At 48.2% G+C, this 23,441-nt stretch overlaps 1 protein-coding gene across 1 annotated transcript in view; it reads right to left on the reverse strand.

Moving 5' to 3' along the window:
- CDC40 (cell division cycle 40) overlaps positions 1-23,441 on the reverse strand; it is a 96,611-nt gene that overhangs the window by 51,512 nt on the left and 21,658 nt on the right. The window contains exons 4-6 of the mRNA XM_077289558.1: positions 14,863-14,946; positions 4,729-4,868; positions 4,554-4,650 (exon numbers count right to left, since the gene is read on the reverse strand). Of these exons, the coding sequence (XP_077145673.1) occupies positions 4,554-4,650; positions 4,729-4,868; positions 14,863-14,946 (321 nt within the window). The remainder of the gene's footprint in view (positions 1-4,553; positions 4,651-4,728; positions 4,869-14,862; positions 14,947-23,441) is intronic.

Below are 23,441 nucleotides of genomic sequence, written 5' to 3' on the forward strand. Positions count from 1 at the left end.
GCACATAGCCTAATAGATTCCAGATAAAACTAATTTTACGGATTATCTTGCATGTGCCACAATTCCTTTTTGTCTACTGGATATTTGCCCTTACATTGGACATATGGAGCAAATGCAGAGTGACAAGACATGGTGATCTTCTAGTTTCCCTAATCATCAGTTTCAGCATCAGTATTAAGACACATGATACACATAAAGGTGTAACAAGCACTCGGTACTGTTGATTTACCTGCCTACCAAGATGAGATGTACAGTACAAGGGAAATCCCTACAAGACTCTTGGCAGAAAGCTTGTCTCTGCATATTTACAATTTAGGAGGGAATGTACCACCAATATATCTCTAGATATATATTTCTACTAACTAAAACTAGAAACCGATTTGTGGACCATCAGAACCTATAGCTTGGAGAGGATTAGAGAGTGCAGTGAGCATGTGGTGATCTGTGCAGATTGGGGGTGCGGCTGAGCGGAGAGCAAAATCTACAGTGGTTTGCCAAAGTATTCACTCCCTGTCATTTTTCGGGTTTTGTTACTTCACAACCTGGAATTTCACCATTTTTGTGGGTTTTGCATCAGTTCATGTGAAGAACGTGCCTACAACTCTGAACATTTAGTTTCTACAACTCCGAACATTTAGTTTTCTTTTTATTGTGAAGCAAACAACAAATAAGACAAAATAAATGAAAACTTCAGTGTGCATAACTATTCAAACCTAAAGTCATGACTTTGTAGTGCCTCCTTTTGTGCCAATTACAGCTGCAAGTTAATTTGGATATGTCTCTATGAGCTTTCCTTATCTTGCCACTGGGATTTTTGCCCATTCCTCAAGCAACACTGCATCAGCTGCTTCAAGTTACCGTATATACTCGAGTATAAGCTGACCCGAGTATAAGCAGAGACCCCTAATTTTGCCACAAAAAACTGGGAAAACTTAATGACTCGAGTATAAGCCTAGGGTGGGAAATGCAGCAGCTACCGGTAAATGTCAAAAGTAAAAATAGATACCAATAAAAGTTACATTAATTGAGACATCAGTAGGTTAAGTGCTTTTGAATATCCATATTGAATCAGGAGCCCCATATAATGCTCCATACAGTTCATGATGGGCCCCATAAGATGCTCCATACAAAATACGCCCCATATAGTGCTGCACAAAGGTTGATTATGGCCCCATACAGTGCTGCATAAAGGTTAATAAGGGCCCCATAAGATGCGCCATACAGACATTTGGCCCATATAATGCTGCACAAAGGTTGATTATGGCCCCATAAGAGGCTCTATAGAAACATTTGCCCCATGTAATGCTGCACAAAGGTTGATTATGATTATGGCCCCATAAGATGCTCCATAGAATATAGAAAAAAGATATACGGTACTCACCTCTTGTCCTGAGCACGTGGGGACACCGGCACTTGCGATATTCACCTGTCCCCGTTCCACCGCCACGCACTGCTGTGTCTTCTGGCTCTCTGCAGTGACTGTTTAGGCAGATGGGGAGGCACTAACCATGTCATTGCGCCCTCCGACCTGAACGTCACAGCCAGAGTACACGGAAGACGGCGCCTGGCAGTGGAACGGGGACAGGTGGATATTGCAATGCTCACCCTCCCCCGTCATACTCACCCTCACGGCGCGGTCCATGCTTCTCCAATGTGATGGACTCTGGCGCCGGCAGCTTGTTCCTGTGTTCAGCGGTCACATGGTACCGCTCTTTAAAGCAATGAATATGCGCTCCACCCCTATCGAAGTGGGGTCACGTCCATATTTATTACTTTAATGGGAGGTACCACGTGACCGCTGAACACAGGAAGAGCTGACGGCGCCAGAGACTATAGGAGAAGCAGGGACATGCAGAGACGCACCAGGAGCAGGTGAGTATGATGTGACTGCTGACGCTCCCCCTCCCCCGCCGACCCCCTAGGACAATGACTCGAGTATAAGCCGAGAGGGGCACTTTCAGCCTAAAAAAAAAGGGGCTAAAAATCTCTGCTTATACTCGAATATATACGGTAGTTGGTTTCCTCTGGTGAACAGCAATCTTCAAGCATGACCCCATATTCTCAGTTGGATTAAGGTCTGGGTTTTGACTACGCTGCACCAAAACATTTACAAGAATCCCATTTGTTACATTACAAAAATATTTAAACACAGGTCGTAATCTGATTTGCGTGTCATGCATAAGTACTAAATGGTCTAATTTGGTGAAGTGAGGAAAAATATAGGCATAAATTAAAGGGCCACTGTCACCCCCCTCCAGCCGTTATAAACTAAAAGAGCCACCTTGTGCTGCAGTAATGCTGCATTCTAACAAGGTGGCTCTTTTAGTTAGTGGTGCATGTATTCCCAAAATAAAGCTTTTTATAACTTCTCCAAAATACCTGTCTTTCAACAGGGAGGCAGGTCCTCACCCCCCTGCTTGAACCGCCACACTGCCGTCATTCAAATCTTCAGGGGCGCCGCCCCCATCGCGCTGTTTTCGCATGAAATCCGGCGCCTGCGCTGTGTAGTACTGTCTGGTGCAGGCGCAGTGAGCTCTGGCCGTCTGACGTCACAGCCAGGCTTGCAGACCGCCTGTGCGGCCACCCACCTTGTGAATCCCAGCCCCGCAGTGTGTTATGCATTATGCGCGGGGCTGGGATTCACAAGCAGGGCGGCCGCACAGGCGCAGTCTGCAAGCCTGGCTGTGACGTCAGACGGCCAGAGCTCACTGCGCCTGCACCAGACAGTATTACACAGCGCAGACGCCGGATTTCATGCGAAAACAGCGCGATGGGGGCGGCGCCCCTGAAGATTTGAGTGACGGCAGTGTGGCGTTTCAAGCAGGGGGGTGAGGACCTGCCTCCCTGGCGAAAGACAGGTATTATTGAGAAGTTATAAAAAGCTTTATTTTGGGAATACATGCACCTAAACCTAAGAGAGCCACCTTGTTAGAATGCAGCATTACTGCTGCACAAGGTGGCTCTTTTAGTTTATAACGGCTGGAGGGGGTGACAGTGGCCCTTTAAATTTATGGGAGGAAATAACTAAAATTTGGCATGTGCGTGCATATGTATTCACCCCTTTCTCAATATATTTATTTATTTTGTTTCAATAACCTTTTAAATTAATGTATACCATCTATTTAAGCAGTGGATAATTTCTAACAAAGTTAAAGGGAACCTACCACCCCGTTTTTTAAAAATTAGATAAAAATAGTGTGAAATATGGGCAGAGCTGGGCTTTACATTAGGGCCTTTTCGGTGCCTTTACACCCCCGTTAGGCTGCCCAAATACCTTTGTGAAGTGGCCGTTTTCTGCTGTCACTCAAGTGGGTCAGGTCGGATGGGCGTGGTCACAGCGCTGTTTGTCCCCCAGGATCCTGCTCATCATTACGTTGGTGGCGTAGTGGTGTGCGCATGTCCAGCAGGCAAATCCACTGCCCAGGAGATTAATAACGGCGCGGTCTTCGCTATTCAGCCGTTTACCGGTGGGCGCGGCCATCTTTCCTGTGGCCGCGCCTGCGCAGATGGAGCGCTCTGCTGCCCGGGGCTTCAGGAAAATGGCCGCCGCGATCTCCATCTGCGCACGCGCGGAATCCCGCGGCCATTTTCCTGAAGTCCCGGGCAGCAGAGCGCTCCATCTGCGCAGGCGCGGCCACAGGAAAGATGGCCGCGCCCACCGGTAAACGGCTGAATAGCGAAGACCGCGCCGTTATTCATCTCCTGGGCAGTGGATTTGCCTGCTGGACATGCGCACACCACTACGCCACCAACGTAATGATGAGCAGGATCCTGGGGGACAAACAGCGCTGTGACCACGCCCATCCGACCTGACCCACTTGAGTGACAGCAGAAAACGGCCACTTCACAAAGGTATTTGGGCAGCCTAACGGGGGTGTAAAGGCACCGAAAAGGCCCTAATGTAAAGCCCAGCTCTGCCCCTATTTCACACTATTTTTATCTAATTTTTAAAAAACGGGGTGGTAGGTTCCCTTTAAAGGAAATCTGTCACCAGGTTTTCACCACCCAATTTGATAGCAACATCATGTAGAGAAAGAGAACCTCATTCCAGCAATGTATCTTTTACTGGGCTGATTGGTAAAGTTTTGAGAAAATCACTGTTTAACAGCAAGCAATTATCACTAGAGAACTAGTAAACTTGTTAACGTATTGCCGGCTTTCTGCCTATGCACAGTGTATACAGAAAGCTGCCAAACAGTGGTGTGGATGAGGTTATACAGAGCTCAGAATTCAGAGAAACAGAAGATCTGCAGGAATATAACAGTGATTTTATCAAAACCGCAGTAACCTGGTGAAGTAGGATATACAACCCTGGAATCAGGGTTTCTGCCCCTAAATCATGCTGCTCAGATGGCATAGCAAAAACCTGGTGACAGATTCCCTTTAAGCGGTAGCTAGAATTATGCTGGGAATAGCAGACTACAGTCACATCCTTATTCAAATACCAGGGCTTTTTACTAATAAACTTTAATCGCTTAAATATATAGTATCTAGAAGGTGGTCTAAAAATATGCTGTAGACAAAACTAAAGTGGATATTTATGAATAAGTTACCATGTAAAATGGTCTTCTCATCAGCAGGTTTATCATCCTCCAGTTTGCCTCTCTTCTGCCTTTTTGCTGTTATCTCATCAAGCTCTTTCTGCTCTTCCTAGAATTAATAAAGTAGTATATGTATAAAATCAGTTCTGAAATGTATTAATATGCATGTGCAAGGCTCAATATTAACCTCAGATGGTTTCGCAACATCTTTTTCGTCAATGTATTTTGCCCAAGGACCCAAGAAGCCGTCAATATCTGAAGCATCACTTCCTTTCACCTTTCTCCGCTTCTCAGTTTTTTTCTGACCAGTTTCAAATACTGTTAAACCTAAAAAGGGACAACAAACAATGCAGTAAGCAAGGGAAAAGCAAATATGCAAGGAACCAACATGAAGGGAAATAAGTGTGATGTAGGAAACATGGTTTGTGACAAACAACAGTAACAGGGGATCCCAAAATAAATAAAGGTGTTGTCATTCTTAAACCCTTTATGACATGCGCCATACATGTACGGCGCATGTCGGGTCTCCCAGTTTGACGCGAGCTCCAGCTCTCAGCCCACATCTCTGAGCCCACATCTGATTTCAACAGCTGACATGTGCCCCGAACAGTCGCGGGTGGAATCGCAATCCACCCGTGGCTGTTAACCTGTTAAATGCGGCTGTCAATCTCTGACTGCAGCATTTAAACATGGAGCGCGTCACCAATCCCGTCCATCCACACTCGTATCACATGACCGTGGGTTGCCAATGGGTTGGCATGACAACCCAGGGTCTTCAGGAGATAGCTATGAGCACCGCCCAGCAGTCGGCGCTCATAGCAAGTGAGCATTTCTGCTACACAGAGCACAGCTACAGCCTTGCTGTGTGTAGCACAGGCGATCAGATAGATGATTGCAGCTTCTAGTCTCCCATGGAGACTATTGAAGCAAGTGTTAAATAAAAAAAAAAAAAACAAAAGTTTTTAAATATATAAAAAAAAAAAAAAGTTTAAATCATCCCCCATTTGCCCCATTCAAAATAAAACAATGAAAACACATGGATTTTTGTGTACTCCCCGTAAAATCCTTTTCTCCGAGCCACTCATTAGGGGACACAGGACCATGGGTGTTTGCTGCTGCCACTAGGAGGCTGACACTAAGTGAATATATTAAAAATTAACTCCTCCTCCTCTGCAGTATACACCTACCACAGGCTCCATTCTGAACCAGTTCAGTGACAAAGCAGTAAGAGAACAAAACTATCAAATACTGGTACAACATGTCAAACCGCAGAACAAGCATAGCGGTCAGGCCAATAGGGTGGCTGCTGTGTCCCCCAATGAGTGGCTCGGAGAAAAGGATTTTACGGTGAGTACACAAAAATCCATGTTTCTCCTTCGCCTCATTGGGGGACACAGGACCATGCAACATCCTAAAGCAGTCCCTGGAAGGGGAACCGATACAACAGATCAAACCTTATGTATCAGCTGTTTATAGATGCACTACCGCCGCCTCCAAGACTCGCCTTACCCAGGCCCGCATCTTCGGAAGCCTATGTGTGACTGTTGTAGTACTTCTAGAATGTGTGCAGACTGGACCAAGTCACAGCCTTGCAAACCTGTTCCGCCGACGCCTGGTGGCAAATGGTCCATGAAGCGCCTATCAACCGAGTAGAGTGCACCTTAATCTTAATCCCCCCTGAGATAGGCTTACCTCTGAGATGGTAAAGGCCCCGTCTCACATAGCGAGATCGCTAGCGAGATCGCTGCTGAGTCACAAGTTTTGTGACGCAACAGCGACCTCCATAGCGATCTCGCTATGTGTGACACGTACCAGCGATCAGGCCCCTGCTGCGAGATCGCTGGTCGTGTCAGAATGGCCTGGACCTTTTTTTGGTCGTTGAGGCCCCGCTGACATCGCTGAATCGGTGTGTGTGACACCGATCCAGCGATGTCTTCACTGGTAACCAGGGTAAACATCGGGTTACTAAGCGCAGGGCCGCGCTTAGTAACCCGATGTTTACCCTGGTTACCAAAAAAAACAAACAGTACATACTCGCCTTTCGGTGTCCCTTGCCGTCTGCTTCCTGCTCTCACTGACTCCCGGCCGTACAGTGAGAAGTGAGAGCACAGCAGTGACGTCACCGCTGCGCTCTGCTCTCAGTGTACGGCGGCTCAGTCAGAGCAGGAAGCAGACGGCAAGGGACCTGGACACCGAAAGGCGAGTATGTACTGTTTGTTTTTTTTGGTAACCAGGGTAAACATCGGGTTACTAAGCGCGGCCCTGCGCTTAGTAACCCGATGTTTACCCTGGTTACCCGGGTGCTGCAGGGGGACTTCGGCATCGTTGAAGACAGTTTCAACGATGCCGAAGTCGTTCCCCTGATCGTTGGTCGCTGGGGAGAGCGGTCTGTGTGACAGCTCCCCAGCGACCACACAGCGACTTACCAACGATCACGGCCAGGTCATATCGCTGGTCGTGATCGTTGGTAAATCGCTTAGTGAGACGGGGCCTTAAGACTCCTGAATAGCCAAGCGGATCCACCTGGCTATAGTGGGTTTTGAAGCGGCGAGTTCCTTCCTGTGACCCTCAGGAAGGATGAATAAAGAGTCCGACTTACGGAAGGATGCTGTCCGTGAGATGTACCTCCTGAGAGCCCTCACCAAATCCAAATAGTGAAGAGCCCTCTCCACCCGGAGTACTGGTACCTGGCAAAACGAAGGCAGGACAATGTCCTCATTAAGGTGAAAAGAGGAAACCACCTTGGGTAAGAAGGAAGGTGACCGCCTGAGAACCACCTTGTCCTGGTGAAAAATTAGATAAGGCGCTCGACGGGACAGAGCGGCCAGCTCTGAAACCCGCTTGATTGAAGTCACCATGATAAGGAAAGCGACTTTCCATGAAAAGTGGGTTAGAGAAACGTCCCGTAGAGGTTTAAAAGGAGACTCCTGTAAAACACCCAGGACCAAGTTAAGGTCCCAGGCATACAAGAGCATTCTATAGGGAGGCACCATGTGGGAAACCCCATGAATGAAAGTCCTCACCTGCGGCTTTGAAGCGATCCTGCGCTGGAACAAAACAGATAAGGCAGAAACCTGACCTTTGAGAGAACTAAGAGCTAGACCTGAGTCCAGACCGGACTGAAGAAACTCAAATATGGTGGGAATGGAGAAGACAAGAGGAAGATGACCGCGTTCTCTACATCATGCGAAAAAAGTTTTCCCGGTGCGGTGATAAATGTGCACTGAAACAGGCTTCCGAGCTCTAATCATGGTGGACACTACCTCCTTGGAGAACTCCGCTTGGGTTAGGACCCAGGATTCAATGGCAGGCCGTTAAACACAGGGTCCCTGAGTTCTGGTGGCAAATCAGGCGCTGGGAGAGTAAGTCCGGACTATCTGGTAATCGCCAGGGGACGTCGACGACAAGGTGCATCAACTCTGTGTACCACGCCCGGCGTGGCCAGTCCGGAGCGATCAGGGTCACTGGGACCCCCTCTGCCTTGATCTTCCTGATGACTTGGGAGCAACAGAAGAGGGGGAAACATGTACGGAAATGAAACCAATGCCACGGAAAAACCAGCGCGTCAGCCCCGATGGCTTTTGGCTCCGAGGACCGAGGTATGAACTCTAGCACCTTGGCGTTTAGTCTTGATGCCTTCAAATCCACACCCGGAGTCCCCCAGCGATGACAAATTTGTTAGAGGACCTCCAGATGAAGTGACCACTCTCCCGAGGCCGGACCCTGACGACTGAGGAAGTCTGCCGCCCAGTTTTCCACACCCAGGATGTGAACTGCCGAGATGACAGAGGGGCTTCTCTCTGCCAAGCTGAGGATGTGTTCCACCTTGCGCATTGCCATTCTGATAGTTGATATATGCAACGGCCATGGCATTGTCTGATTGAACTCGGATGGGACGACCCGCTGGAAGATGATGGAAACGTCGCATGGACAACCATATCGCCCGAATCTCCAGTATGCTGATTGCAAGGCTCGATTCCCAAGGTGACCAACGCCCCTGGGCAGTGTGGTGGTAGAGAGCTCCCCAGTCGAGGAGGCTGGCGTCAGTAGTGACTACCAGCCAATGAACCAGGAGAAAAGATTTCCCCTGGATGAGGGAGGACCGCCGCGTCCACCACCAGAGCGCACCGCCAGTTGAGGGAGAACGGGTTCCTGTCTCAGGCTGCCAGAAGCACATGCTGCAGAGGGTGGAGGTGTAGCTGGGCAGAGGGAACAGCTTCCATTGCTGCCACCATCTTGCCCAGGACCCCCATGCCGAAGCGGACGGGGTGAGGATAAGGATGACAAAGTGCCCTGGCTCCCTGTTGAAGGACTAGGACCTTGTCTCGAGGGAGAGTCACCAACCCTCGGGAAGTGTCCAGAGTCAAGGATACCTGCTGAGCTGTGATGGGGGGGGCGGGGAAGACTTGCTTAAGTTCATCATCCAGCCCAGGTGAGAACGAGTATCCATAGTGATACGCACGTACAGGCCTGGTAAGACAGGACCTTAATTAGAAGGTGGTCTAGGTAAAACAACACGACCATACCCCGAGAGTGCAAAATGGACATGACGGCTGACATGACCTTCTTGAACACTCTGGGGGCGATAGTGAGGCCGAAGGGCAAGGCTGTGAACTGAAAATGTTCCTCTAGGACAGCGAAGCGCAGGAATTTCTGGCTCCATCCTGAAGTGCCGGACCTTGAAAAATTTGTTTAGGAGTTTTAGGTCCAGTATGGGCCTCACTGTTCCATCTCGAGAGAGAGTGGAAGAACCTTGCTGGAGGCTGGGAAGAAAATTCTATTTTCTATCTGGAGGACACCAGGTCCCTGACCCATTCGTCATGAACGACAGAGAGCCAGGCACGACGAAACCGAAGTAGATGGCTGCCTACTCTGCTGGTGTCAATCGGGTAAAGCCATGAGTCATTTGGGCGAGAATCTATGGAACCGGGAACCCTGAGATCTGGTCTGCTTAGGTCGGCTCTTCCACGAAACCTGGGGACCTTTGTCCCTATGAGGGGAGAGCCCCGATCCAGAAGAGTTGGTTGTGGTGGACCAACCAGGTTGCTACGAAAGAATCGGAAACAAGACTGTTGCGGGCGGTGAAAGGGATACTTAACTTTCCGCTGGGGGAGGATTTTACTCTTCCAAACCTGTGGCATCAGATAAGTTGATGCAGCTTCTCTCCGAACAAACAACCACTCTCTGGTAAGGCAGGGAGGTTAGGGAGTTTTGGACGCAGAGTCTGCTCGCCAATCCCTGAGCCACGATGCCCGCCTAATAGAGACAGTATTTGAGGCCGCAAGCGCAGCACAGTTAGCCGCATCCAGAGACGCATGTAGCAAATAGTCTCCGGCCAAAACGATCTGATTAGCCAGATCCGCTGCCTCCGGGGGGAGATCACTACCTTGTATGGTTCTGCTCAGGGTATCTGCCCAGGAGGCCATTGCTTTGGCTACCCATGTCGCAGCGAAAGAGGGAGAGAGTGCTGAACCCGATGCTTCAGAAAAAAAAAAAAAAAAAAAAAAAACACGAACGGGCAAGGTTCTCTATCAGACGGTCGGTGGGATCTTTAAGTGAGGATCCAACTGGTAAGGATAGAAGGGTTTTGGATGCCATACGAGATACAGGTGGGTCAACCGGAGGGGATTACGCCCATTGCTTACGCAGATCCGGTGAGAAATGGTATCTCGCCTCCAGAGGCTTCTGACCTGAGAAGCGTTTGTCTGGCCTCTCTCTATGCCGTCGAGCTGTGTCCTGAAAATCAGGGTGATTGGCAAACACCCTATGAGAACGTTTGGTCCTTTTGAAGGACACCGCGTGATCCAGGGTGGAAGAAGAGTCCTCATCAACCTTCAACGTCTGGTTGATGGCCTCCATGAGACTATCCACCGTCGCCCGATTGTCAGGAAGTGACTGTCCAAGCGTGACACGACCGAACAGGTGGTCAGTCACAAAACGGCGAAACTCACAAGGGAACACCGGCAACACAATAACAACGCTGGGCTCTGCGATAGGGAACGGGGAAATAGACACCTCCTGCACTCTCCTAAGGATGTGCCCTAATCTTCCTGATGTCCCTATACAGGTTCTTTCAACCTGTCGCCGAGCAGGATACCTTAGCCCTCACTCGCCGGGCACCTATCCCTGGGTAGGAAATTGGCTAGTGAGAGCACTGGTCCCACCGCTGCACTAATAAAACACAAAGGGAAAGTTTAGACAAACAAGGTATAAGCAAACAACACTTAGCTTTCTCTGCTGCAATGCACAGCAGAGTAATGCACCAGGTATAAAAAATTCAGCAGAAGAACCACTGCACTTCTGTTCTGTTTGCTGCAAACCCCTGGTGAGGGGGAGCGAGAAACGGAGCTCACGGATGCCAAGGCACAAGAAGGCCCGGGAGACGTGCTAGGAGTCCGTTTTCTAGATGCCTGTGTATATTCTGACTGAGAATGGCCCCTGCAGGCCTAAGGTTCCCATGTGGTAGAGGAACTCTCTAGACAGGCAGATGGATGCCCCGACCCGAGAAGGGATCCTGAAGGGACTCAATCACTTTAGCTAGGGAAGCTATGGACTGCGACAATGATGAAGCGCACTCAGGGGGACTATTGTTATGACCCCAATGGCGAGGGTCTCAGAGGAACGTGGAAGTCTGCAGAATACTAGAACTAGAAGTAGCCGGGGATCATTCCTACGTTGATTCTAGATGACACGCGCCAGCCGGAGAATCTAGCTACCCCTAGTAGAGGAAAACAAAGACCTTTCTTGCCTCCAGAGAAGGGGACCCCAAAGCTGGATAGAAGCCCCCCACAAATAATGACGGTGAGGTAAGAGGAAATGACAAACACAGAAATGAATCAGGTTTAGCACAGAGAGGCCCGCTTACTGATAGCAGAATAAAGAAAGGTAACTTATATGGTCAACAAAAACCCTATCAAAATCCACACTGGAAATTCAAGAACCCCCGAACCGTCTAACGGTCCGGGGGGAGAACACCAGCTCCCTAGAGCGTCCAGCAAAGGTCAGGATATAGATTTGGAACAAGCTGGACAAAAATACAAAACCAAAACAAATAGCAAAAAGCAAAGGCAGACTTAGCTGATATAACTGGAACCAGGATCAGTAGACAAGAGCACAGCAGACTAGCTCTGATAACTACGTTGCCAGGCATTGAACTGAAGGTCCAGGGAGCTTATATAGCAACACCCCTAACTAACGACCCAGGTGCGGATAAAAGGAATGACAGAAAAACCAGAGTCAAAAAACTAGTAACCACTAGAGGGAGCAAAAAGCAAATTCACAACAGACTATGTATACTGGAATCGGTTGCAGCGGAGGGCTCCTGGGCGCGTTCGGGATCACAGGCTTCGCAATGTGGGATATTCTGTCCAAGAGGCAGGGAAGTCTGACAGGTGGTACATAAGGTGAAAAACACAGTATGTGTTTTATTAGCTCTCCTGGATGATTTAGAGAGACATGATGTAGCAGCGCAGCTCTGACCCAGGTCCTAAGGCCCTGAGAGCGATCCTCCAGGTGTCAGGGATCCGCTGGGAACATTATCAGCAGATTGCGGCAGCGCAGGGAATCCAGTGCAGAAGAGGGTTCCCATAGGGGCAGCCGGCGAGTAGAGATGGCCACAGGGATCGGGTAAGGCACTCTCGCTCTGAACGAAAAGAGACAAGCAGGTGGGCGGAGACGATGACGTGACGAGAGCGAGTGGGCGGAGCTACTGGATTGCAGCCTAGTACAGGCAGAAGCCAGGGACTAAATTTTCAGCGCCGGCCGGGAACACACCCAGAGAGCCGTGATGTGCGCTGAGAGAGCCTTCCTAAGGCTTCTTTCACACTAGCGTCAGCACGGGGCCGTCGCTATGCGTCGGCCCGATGTGCCGACGCGCGTTGTGAAAGTAATGCCCGACGTGGGCAGCGGAAGGAGTCTTACGACGCTTCCGCTGCCCCATTGTAATGTCCGGGGAGGAGGGGGCGGAGTTACGGCCGCACATGTGTGGCCATACGTCGCAATGCGTTGCTAATGTAAGTCTATGGGGGAAAAACGCATCCTGCAGACAACTTTGCAGGATGCGTTTTTTCTCCTAAACGACGCATTGCGACGTATTCAAAACGACGCTAGTGTGAAAGTAGCCTTACCTAGGAACTCACATGTTCGCCGGAGCAGAAGAAACACAGATCTATTGCTCTGCCTGCAGGTCAGGGGGCTGCAGTATAGACTTTGCAGGAACCCTCAATCCACCATCCCTTTGTCAGGGAGGTGGAAAAGGTCTGTTCGCCTCCTTTCATCACTGCTGTTCTATCAGCGGTGATGCAGTGGGAGCCACACGGACGCCATCAGAGCCTCTGTGCATCCTAAGGTTTCACTCCCCTAGGATAGGACAGGGTAGTTGTCCGGCTGTAAGCCTGGATCAGAAGGGGGTACATGGAGGCGACACTCCATGTTCCCGAATGTTGCTGGTTTGGGGGAGAGCGGAGCCCTGAAGGGACCCGTCACCCCTAAAATAGTTCAGGCATGGCTTGAAAGGTGCAGGAGGTGGTACGTGGAGGCGACACTCCGCGTTCCCGCCTGTTGGTTGCGGGAGATCGGAACCCTGAAGGGATCCGTCACCCCCATAAATCTTGGAAAAAATATTAAAAAAGGTAAAAAATAGAATAAAAAAAAAGATTAAAAAAAATTGTGGTCTGAAAGCAGACCCATATGCCTCCTACAGACACTAAGCATGAACTGGTTTGGACTGGAGCCAGTGGTAGGTGTATACTGCTGAGGAGGAGGAGTTAATTTCTTATATATTCACTTAGTGTCAGCCTCCTAGTGGCAGCAGCATACACCCATGGTCCTGTGTCCCCCAATGGGGCAAAGGAGAAAAAAAATATTTGATATCGTCAAGTTCAGAATCACCTGATCAAGATATAAAAAGAATTAATCCGGTAAACAGCATATGAAAAAAAAGATTCAAAACGCCAGAATTACGTTTTGTTTTTTTTGTTTACCACATCATTGTATTAACATTTAATAACTGGCCATCAAAACATCATGTCTACACCAAAACGAGTTATCAATAAAAACTAGTGACCTAGCAACCATGCAACCCCCACATGTACTTATGCTGGCTAACAAATGTAAATCATTCAGCTGCGGCAGGAAAAACTAAATCTCCGGGCACTATAAAATACTTGGAGGACCCCCGAGCGTGCTCGAGAAGTCTCGAGTAACGAGTATATTCGCTCATCACTAGTTTTTATTGATACTCGTTTTGGTGTAGACACGATGTTTTGATGGCCAGTTATTAAATGTTAATACAATGATGTGGTAAACGGACCAGCGTGTGTCTACCCTTCGCCGACAGGTGCGGGCAACCCGCTGAACCCCGTTCGTGATGGGGATCGGGAATTGCAATTCTTCCCCATGAACGAGGAATTCCCAGTAAGTGCGGGTAATAAGCTCGCGTTGATTAAGTCTCTGCCCTTTGTACACACCGCCTGTCTCTACTACCGATTGGATGGTTTAGTGAGGTCCTTGGTTCGGCCCCTGGCGGAGAGCCGAGAAGACGATCGAACTTGACTATCTAGAGGAAGTAAAAGTCGCAGCATAAGTGCATGTGGGGGTTCCCTAGCAACCATGCAACCCCCACATGTAATCAAGCTGGCTAACAAATGTAAATCATTCAGCTGCGGCAAGAAAAACTAAATCTCCGGGCACTAAAAAATACTCGGAGGACCCCCAAGCATGCTCGAGAAATCTCGAGTAATGAGTATATTCGCTCATCACTACTAAACGTCAGATCAGCAAGCAAAAAATAAGCCCTCACCCAGCACCAGGTCCCGAAAAATGGAGACGCTACGGGTCTCGTAAAATTACACAATTTTTTTTTTTTTTTAAACAAACTTTGGATTTTTTTTTTTTAAATAAAAAAGAACCTATACATATTTAGGATCTACAAACTCGTAATGACCTGGAGAATCATAATGGCAGGTCAGTTTTAGCATTTGGTGAACATGGTAAAAAAAAATTGTGGAAATGCATTTTTTTTTTGCAATTTTACTTCAGTTGGAATTTTTATTCCCCATTTTCCAGTACACTATATGGTAAAACCATTGGTGTCGTTCAAAAGTACAACTCGTCCCGCAAAAAAGAAGCCCTCACACAGCCATAGTGATGGAAAGATTAAAAAAAATTATGGCTCTGAGAAGAACGGGAGCAAGAAACAGAAGCGCGAAAATGGCCCTTGGGTGAAGTGGTTAATTCACTTTTGAGTGTACAATTAAAATGTTGATAAATGTGGAGTTCTCAACATAGTCTTCAAATACATTGCTACAACATATGTTCTTACCTTGATTCTTCTCGGCATCATCAACTGAGCCAATGTATTTTGTGGATGTTTCTTGAACATCCAGTGATGGGTCAAGGGCATAGCCTGGAACAGAAAATGATTAGAATGTAATTATTTTGAAAATTTTGTAAATATCTAGAAATTTATTCTTGTAAAAGTATCTTAATTCTAAGAAGATTTTATTGATAAAATGTGAGTAAGGCTACTTTCACACTAGCGTTAACTGCATTACGTTGCAAATGCGTCGTTTTGCCGAAAAAACGCATCCTGCAAAAGTGCTTGCAGGATGCGTTTTTTCTGCATTGACTAACATTAGTGACGCATTTGCGATGCAATGACACACGTCGCAACCGTCGTGCGACGGTTGCGCCGTGCTGTGGCGGACCGTCGGGAGCAAAAAACGTTACATGTAACGTTTTTTGCTCCCGACGGTCCGCTTTTTCCGACCGCGCATGCGCGGCCGGAACTCCGCCCCCACCTCCACGCACTTCCCCGCACCTCACAATGGGGCAGCGGCTGCGCTGGAAAAATGCATCCGCTGCCCCCGCTGTGCGGCGGAGACAACGCTAGCGTCGGGGACCTCGGCCCGACGCACTGCGACAGGCCGAGCCCGACGCTAGTGTGAAAGAAGCCTAACAATTATATTACTGTATGTACACTTTTATTTAAGGAGTTTTCCAACAAATAACATTTATTTATCCACAGTCTCTGCTAGATCATAAATCTTCAAGCTTTATGAGACCCCACCAGTCACTAGAACATAAAAATTTCAAGTCCTCTATTGCTCCTCAATCCGAGGCAGTTTCCATCACAATGAATGAAGCGGCAGGGTCCAGGTTCAATCCACCTCTCCATCCAATCACCTTCTTACTTAAAATGTGCATGGAGGAGGAACAGAGGACCCCACACTAGTAATCAATAAGGGTCCCAGAAATCTTACATTTGTCATCTATTCTTTAGATAAAAAGGATTTCCCATAAATAACTTATCATATAACTACATTAACAATGACAAAAACATCCAGCAGAGCATCCATCTCCTTATGGTATAACAACACACAAACTTAAAAGGGTTGCCCACCTTTGTGATCAATTTTTTTTTTTTCTTAGAAGGGTTATTCAGTGGGAAAAAAAAAAAAAGTTATCACCTATTCACACATAAGCTCTCATCTCAAAGCACTGATAGCGTGGGGAAAATGAGAGTAGAACAGAGCCAACAGTGCTGTGGGATGAGAGCTGCAGATGCAGGTGTTTAAAGATGCCCATCTCTGCTCTACTCCCTTCCTGAGCTTGTAATCACAGTACATGCTGGCAGTGAGACCAATGAGGAGAGCAGGGCTGTGTGTCAATACACGTCCCACACAGAAAACGGTTCTGGAAATCCTCTGGGAAAATGTGTTTTTTTTCCCCCGCATGCCACCTCCTGCTTATAATTAGTTAACGTCATACAGGGGAAAACAGTAAAAGCCTACCCCTCCGGAGGCGACTCATTGCTAACACCACGCTTGGTTGAAGGGGAAATTACTAGTGATGAGCGAGTGTAGTTGCTCGGGTTTTCCCGAGCACGCTCGGGTGGTCTCCGAGTATTTGTTAGTGCTCGGGGATTTAGTTTTCATCACCTCAGCTGCATGATTTATAGCTACTACCCAGACTGAGTGCATGTGGGGATTCCCTAGCAACCAGGCAACCCCCACATGTACTCAGCCTGGCTAGTAGCTATAAATCATTCAGCTGCGGTGATGAAAACTAAATCTCCGTACACTAACAAATATTCGGAGACCACCCGAGCGTGCTCGGGAAAACCCAAGCAACGAGTACACTCGCTCATCACTAATAATTACCATAGGTTCTAAACTATACAATCTCCTTCCAAGAACAATTTCTGCAAGGAGTTTGTATGTGCTCCCCGTGATTGTCAGGGTTTCCTCCAACATTCCAAAGACATACTGATGGGGAATCTAGATTGTGAGCCCCAATGGGGACAGTGATGATATCTAAAGCGCTGTGGAATTTACAGCACTATATAAGTGAGTAAAATAAATAGACAAAAAGAAAAAAAACAAAGTGGCACAGCTTATTTTCAGAGGGTATATATCACAGTGTACTGTCGATGTGGGGTAAACACACAGATGTATTTAACAGCGGTGCTTGCGTGGGAGCAAAGAAGTCTTTCATGTATGAAAAGCAAGAAGAAAAACGCAGCACTCACCGGCACCGTGGTCAAAATGTTCTCTTTATTGCGACATGTACCCGTAGAAGCGCTACTGTTCAGCGCGAAACGGCTGTTGTCCCGTCCTGCACACTCCTTACCTGTCAGACTCCCCCGTGCCGTGAAGATTTATCCTTACATGTCGCAATAAAGAGAACATTTTGACCACGGTGCCGGTGAGTGCTGCGTTTATTTTCTTGCTTTTCAAAAATAAATAATAGCTCTACAACAAAGATGAAAAAAAAAATGTTTTATTTAGCTATGCAGCCACTTTAACATTCTAAAACTGAAGAAAGGTGCTTTTTAAAGAGAGTCACCAAAAACAGCGTTTTCTCATTTACTATTGTTCCGGCTACATTTATATAAAACAGTTCTATAATAAATTTCACATCTAGCCTTGAATACAGTTATTAGCATCATTAACCCCTTCATGACCGTGGGATTTTCCGTTTTTTCCGTATTCGTTTTTCACTCCCCTCCTTCCCAGAGCCATAACTTTTTTATTTTTCCGTCAATTTGGCCATGTGAGGGCTTATTTTTTGCGGGACGAGTTGTACTTTTGAACGATATCATTGGTTTTACCATGTCGTGTACTAGAAAACGGGAAAAAAATTCCAAGTGCAGTGAAATTGCAAAAAATAGGGATTTTTGTGTACTCACCGTAAAATCCTTTTCTCCGAGCCATTCATTGGGGGACACAGACCATGGGTGTATGCTGCTGCCACCAGGAGGCTGACACTAAGAATTACAAAGAAAGTTAGCTCCTCCCCTGCAGTATACACCCCTCTGCTGGCTCCCAGCTAACCAGTTCGGTGCAAAAGCAGTAGGAGATCAATAACAACATATAAGCGTATAGCATGTCACATTATATATGAGAGTATAACATATCAAATGATAAAAACAAATACAACTAATAATAGGGAGGGAGCTGTGTCCCCCAATGAATGGCTCGGAGAAAAGGATTTTACGGTGAGTACACAAAAATCCCTATTTCTCCTTCGCCTCATTGGGGGACACAGACCATGGGATGTCCCAAAGCAGTCCCTGGGTGGGGACAACATAAGATCAGGCCGTGTAACCGCTACTTACAAGTGCGCCAAGGCGGCCTGCAAAGTCCGCCTGCCCAGACTCACATCTGTGGAAGTGTGTGAATTATAGTGCTTCAAGAATGCATGCGGACTGGAGGAATTCGCAAGCTTGCGGTCGTGCTTGCCGACGCCTGGTGCCTAGAGCCCTGAGACAGGGAGATAGGCTGACCTCTAGCACGGAAGGACTCCTGGATGGTGAAAAGAATCCACCAGGCTAACGTGGCCGATGAACACGGCTAAACCCTTCCTGTGACCGTCGGGAAGCCTACTTACCATCGAGAAGCCCAAGCAAAGTGTCCAACCTTCGGAAGGACGCCGTCCTCGATACGTACCTACTTGGAGCACTCACTTCTTCCAGATTATGGAGAACCCATTCCGTTGTGTGGACTGGAGCCGAAAGAGATGAGAGGACGATGCCCCTGCAACAGTGGGAATACAAAACCACCTTGGCAACGAGGGAAGGGGATGGCTTGAGGGCAACGATGCATTGATGGTAACAAGGAAAAAAGACTGAAAGGAACAGAGTGGCAAGCTCTGAAGACTCATCAGGATGACAAGAACGCAGAGAAAAAAGGGGAGTGACGTTCCCTGATAGTAAAGTCTTTCTGGATCGAAAAAGGAGTCTACTGTAAGATCCCCAGGACCATTAAGGTCCCCCAGATCTAACGGTACGCGGTAGGGAAGAACTACAGGTGAAGGCTCCCTGCGAGAAGATCCATATTTCCAGTTTTGTCGAAATAAGACGGAGAATACTAGTACCGCAAGCGAGAAAACCTGACATGGTCAGTGCGGGTCTCCCGGGATCACTGGGGGCCTTTTCTGCTTCCAAAAAGATCTCAAACGTAGTGGAAGAGGAGTTATGGAAATTGGTACCGTGGAAGAAACGGAGCATGCACTGCGATGGACTTGGATCTTGAAGCCAAACCATGAACTGGAGTACATAGGCGTTCAGCTTGGACGCCATCCGATCTACATCTGGAGTACTCCAGTGAAGGCAGATGTGAAGGAAGACTTCCGAGTGAAGTTCCCACTCACTTGAGGAGAAAACCCTGACGGCTGAATATGTCAGCCGCCCAGTGTTCTACTCCAGGGACATGTACTGTTGAGATCACCGAATGATAGATCTCGGCCCATCAGAGAGTGCGAGGTACCTCGGCCATGGCGCTTGACTGTGGGTACCTGCGAGATGATTGACGTATGGCACAGCCGTGACATTATCCAAATTGAAGACGGATGGTTGACCCGCCTAAGGGCAGTAGACCTGCTGTAGGATTAGCCGTACTGTTCGGATCCCCAGAGAAATGATCGGGAGAAGAAGACGGGCATTGGTATCCCTAATAACCATTGGACCAGAAGAAGGCTCTGGATGAGGAAGGAGCTTAGAGACTACCTTTTGAAAGCCTGATTGACTTGCTGAAAACGAGCGGAGCAAAAGAAAACTACTTCCGTTTTCGTCTTATTGCTCAGAACCCTCCTAGCTAATTGAATGAACCGAGGGAATGAGTGATCAAGTGCACAAGCTCCGTGTTGAAGGGCCACGACCTTGACTCGAGAGAGAGAATTACCATCCTTCTTGTGTAGGATCATCGTCAAAGAGGATCTGCTGGGCTGGGAATGAGGAAAAAACTTCCTAGTGAGAGGGTATTGCAAGTGATATAGACAACTTAGCGTAGTCCTTGTAGAGCGGCTAGAAAGTCGACCGAGTAGGGCAGGACGACCATGTTTCTAGGGTGCAAGAAGCACATGACAACTGCTATGAGCGTTGCGACCACTGTGGTGCGGTAGCCAGGCTGAAGGGTAAGGTCGTGACTTGAAAATGCTGTTCGCGAATGGAAAGGAGAAGAGATAATTGTAGAGGGGAAAAAAGTAGGCATGTGAGGGTAAGAAAGCCGAATGTCGATGGATGCCAGAAAACTCCACTTTTTTTTTTTTTTTTTTTTTCTTCTGTTGAAGTAATGGCTGAGCGGAGGAACTGCATCTGAAAAAGGAGGGCCTTATCAAAGGTTGTTAGAAGTTTGAGGTCCAGGAATGATCATACTTTTCATTTTCTCCTTCGTGAAACCAAGATCCCTTAGATCTACACTGTCCAGGACAATGCTTCTACTGCTGGATGGGTCTGTAGAAAAAATACGATCCCTTGTTAGTCTCCCGCTCAGAAGATTTGATTTGAATTGAAGTAGTTAAGGTCTCTGACCAGGAGACTATTGGTCAAGCAACATCATGTGGCGCTAAAGGGTAGAGCGCTGAACCCGAAGCCACAAGACGGAACGAACCAGATTTGCTATCCAACCGTCTGTGGTTTTTTAATTGATGATACATCGGGCAGGGATACTGGTAGGTATACCACAAGAAATTCCATCCGGTTAGACTGCCAAGTGGCAGAATGCGGGGCTGCAACCAGCAGGCCTCTTGCCATCTTCGTGCAGAGTAGAAAATTAGGAACCTTCGATCCACCATTCCGTTAACAGGGACGTGGAGAGGAATCGTCCGCTTTCTTGCATCATCCCCTAAATTGATACAAAGGGGGGTGCTTGGACGCCAAAGATGTGTGCCTCTGTACATCCCCAGAGTTGAGGTCCCCGGGTGGACAGGGCAGGTTGTTTGGCATTAGGCCTGGATGCAGAAGAGGATACATGGAGGCGACACTGCATGTGTTCGTCTGTTGAAGATGTGGGGGGAATCGGTGCCCTTAAAAGGACCCGTCGCCCATAAAAATCAGACCAGGTATGGCAACCTACTTAGCGGCTTCTGTCCATTGAATTGCTCGTCGATTTGTTGATGGTATAAATAGGAGAGTCCCTCTTTTTCTGAAGCTCTTGCAATCCAAGGCAATATGCGATCCATATTCAGCGTTGTTCTTAACCAATCATAGGGGAGAGATTAGGAAATGAAAACTTCCGTTTTGCAGACGCCTGTACGTTTTTCTAGAACACTTGCGGCCCCTGCTAGCGGACGCTCCCATGTAGGAGAGGGACCATGTATATCTGGGTTGCGGTTAGGGATGAGCGGCGGAAGGCTCCAGAGCTCAGTTAGAGTGACCAGCTTAGGATTGATGATGTGCCCATAAGACCAGTAAATACTGGTCATGCGCCTTTAAGACTAGGGAATGCTGGTCGTGCGTCTTTAAGACCAGGGTATACTGGTCTTGTGCCTTTAGGAGGAGGGCATGCTGGTCATGTGCCTGTAAGAACCAGGACATACTTGTCATATGCTTTGAAGACCAGGGCATACTGGTTATGTGTCTTTAAGTCCAGGGCATATTGAACACGTGCCTTTAAGACCAGGGCATACTGGTCATGTGCCTTTAAGTCCAGGGCATACTGGTCACGTGCCTTTAAGACCAGGGCATACTGGTCACGTGCCTTTAAGACCAGGGCATACTGGTCATGTATCTTTAAAACCAGGTCATACTGGTCATGTGCCCTTAAGACCAGGGCATACTGGTCATGTGCCTTTAAGACCAGGGCATACTGGCCAAGTGCGTAAGACCAGGGCCTACTGGTCATGTGCCTTTAAGACCAGGGCATACTGGTCACGTGCCTTTAAGACCAGGACGTACTGGTCATGTGCCTTTAAGACCAGGTAATACTGGACATGTGCCCTTAAGACCAAGGAGTACTGGTCATGCGCCTTTAAGACCAGGGAATACTGGTCATGCGCCTTTAAGACCAGGGCATACTGGCCATGTGCGTAAGACCAGGGTATGCTGGCCATGCGCCTTTAAGACCAGGGAAAACTGGTCACGTGCCTTTAAGACCAGACAATACTAGACATGCGCCTTTAAGACCAGACAATACTGGACATGCTCCTTTAAGACCAGCCAATACTGGACATGCGCCTTTAAGAACAGAGAATACTGGACATGCGCCTTTAAGAACAGAGAATACTGGTCATGCGCCTTTAAAACCAGACAATACTACATGCGCCTTTAAAAACCAGACAATACTACATGCGCCTTTAAGAACAGAGAATACTTGCGCGTTTAATGCCTTGATGTAGAGTGGTTGTGCCCCCTTAATGCTAAAAATCGTTGCCTCAGTGTGAGCCGGCCGGGTGGACCAAGATGGCCACTGTGAGCTGCAGACTAGATAAAATCTCGCAGAGAGCGAGAAGCGCCAACTCGGGGGGCGGAGCGACGGACACGATGCTGAATAGGCCCAAGCCGGGGCCTAAATTTCTGTAGCAGGCGGGGACACCAGCGGGGCGTTTCAGGAGACTTCCGGGATGCGGCCTACACATCGGCCGAAGCCAGGGGCTAAATTTTTGTAGCCGGCCAGAGCGTTACCTCAGAGAGGTGGGCCACAGGAAAGTGGCTAAGGCTGCCTGCGCCTTTATGGATATCCCTCTGAAGATGGATCCACTCACCATCGTTGTGCGTCCCGGCATGGAGCCGCCGCGGATGTGGGTTTCAGCGCTGTTCTGTGCAGCGTGGACGGTGCAGGGATAAACCTCAATCCATCATCCGTTTGTTAGGGAGGAGGAGAGGAACCGTCCGCCTCCTTGTACCATCCGCTCTTAATAGTGGTGGTGCAGTGGGGGCTGCTCGGACGCCACATTGGATTGTGCCTCTGAACAGCCGAGGGTAAAACCTGGTGGTCAGGGCTGATGTCCGGCAATAGGCCTGGCTGCAGAAGAGGATACTGGAGGTGACACTCCAGTGCTCGTCTGATAAGGGAGGGGGGAGATCGGTGCCATGAAGGGGCCCGTCGCCCCTAGAATCAGCTCAGGCAGTGGCTTCCCACGTCGCAGGAGAGGATACAGAGAGGTGAAACTCCCGTGCTCGCCTGTTGTTGGTTCGGGGGAGATCGGAACATGAAAGAATCCGTCGCCCCTTCGTCCGGTAAAAGGTAAAAGTAAAAAGATTCTTTGGGTCTGAATAGCAGACCAGTCCGTGTGCCTCCTACGGACACTAAGCAAGAACTGGTTAGCTGGGAGCCAGCAGAGGGGTGTATACTGCAGGGGAGGAGCTAACTTTCTTTGTAATACTTAGTGTCAGCCTCCTGGTGGCAGCAGCATACACCCATGGTCTGTGTCCCCCAATGAGGCGAAGGAGAAAAGTGCAATCCCACACTTGTTTTTTGCTTGGCTTTTTTGCTAGGTTCACTAAATGCTAAAACTGACCTGCCAGTATGATTCTCCAGGTCAGTACGAGTTCATAGACACCTAACATGACTAGGTTATTTTTTACCTAAGTGGTGAAAAAAAAATTCCAAACTTTGCTAAAAAAAAAAATAAAAAAAAATAAAAAATTGCGCCATTTTCCGATACTCGTAGCGTCTACAT

Source organism: Ranitomeya variabilis, chromosome 2 (genome assembly GCF_051348905.1).
Source record: "Ranitomeya variabilis isolate aRanVar5 chromosome 2, aRanVar5.hap1, whole genome shotgun sequence".
Lineage (NCBI taxonomy): Eukaryota > Metazoa > Chordata > Amphibia > Anura > Dendrobatidae > Ranitomeya > Ranitomeya variabilis.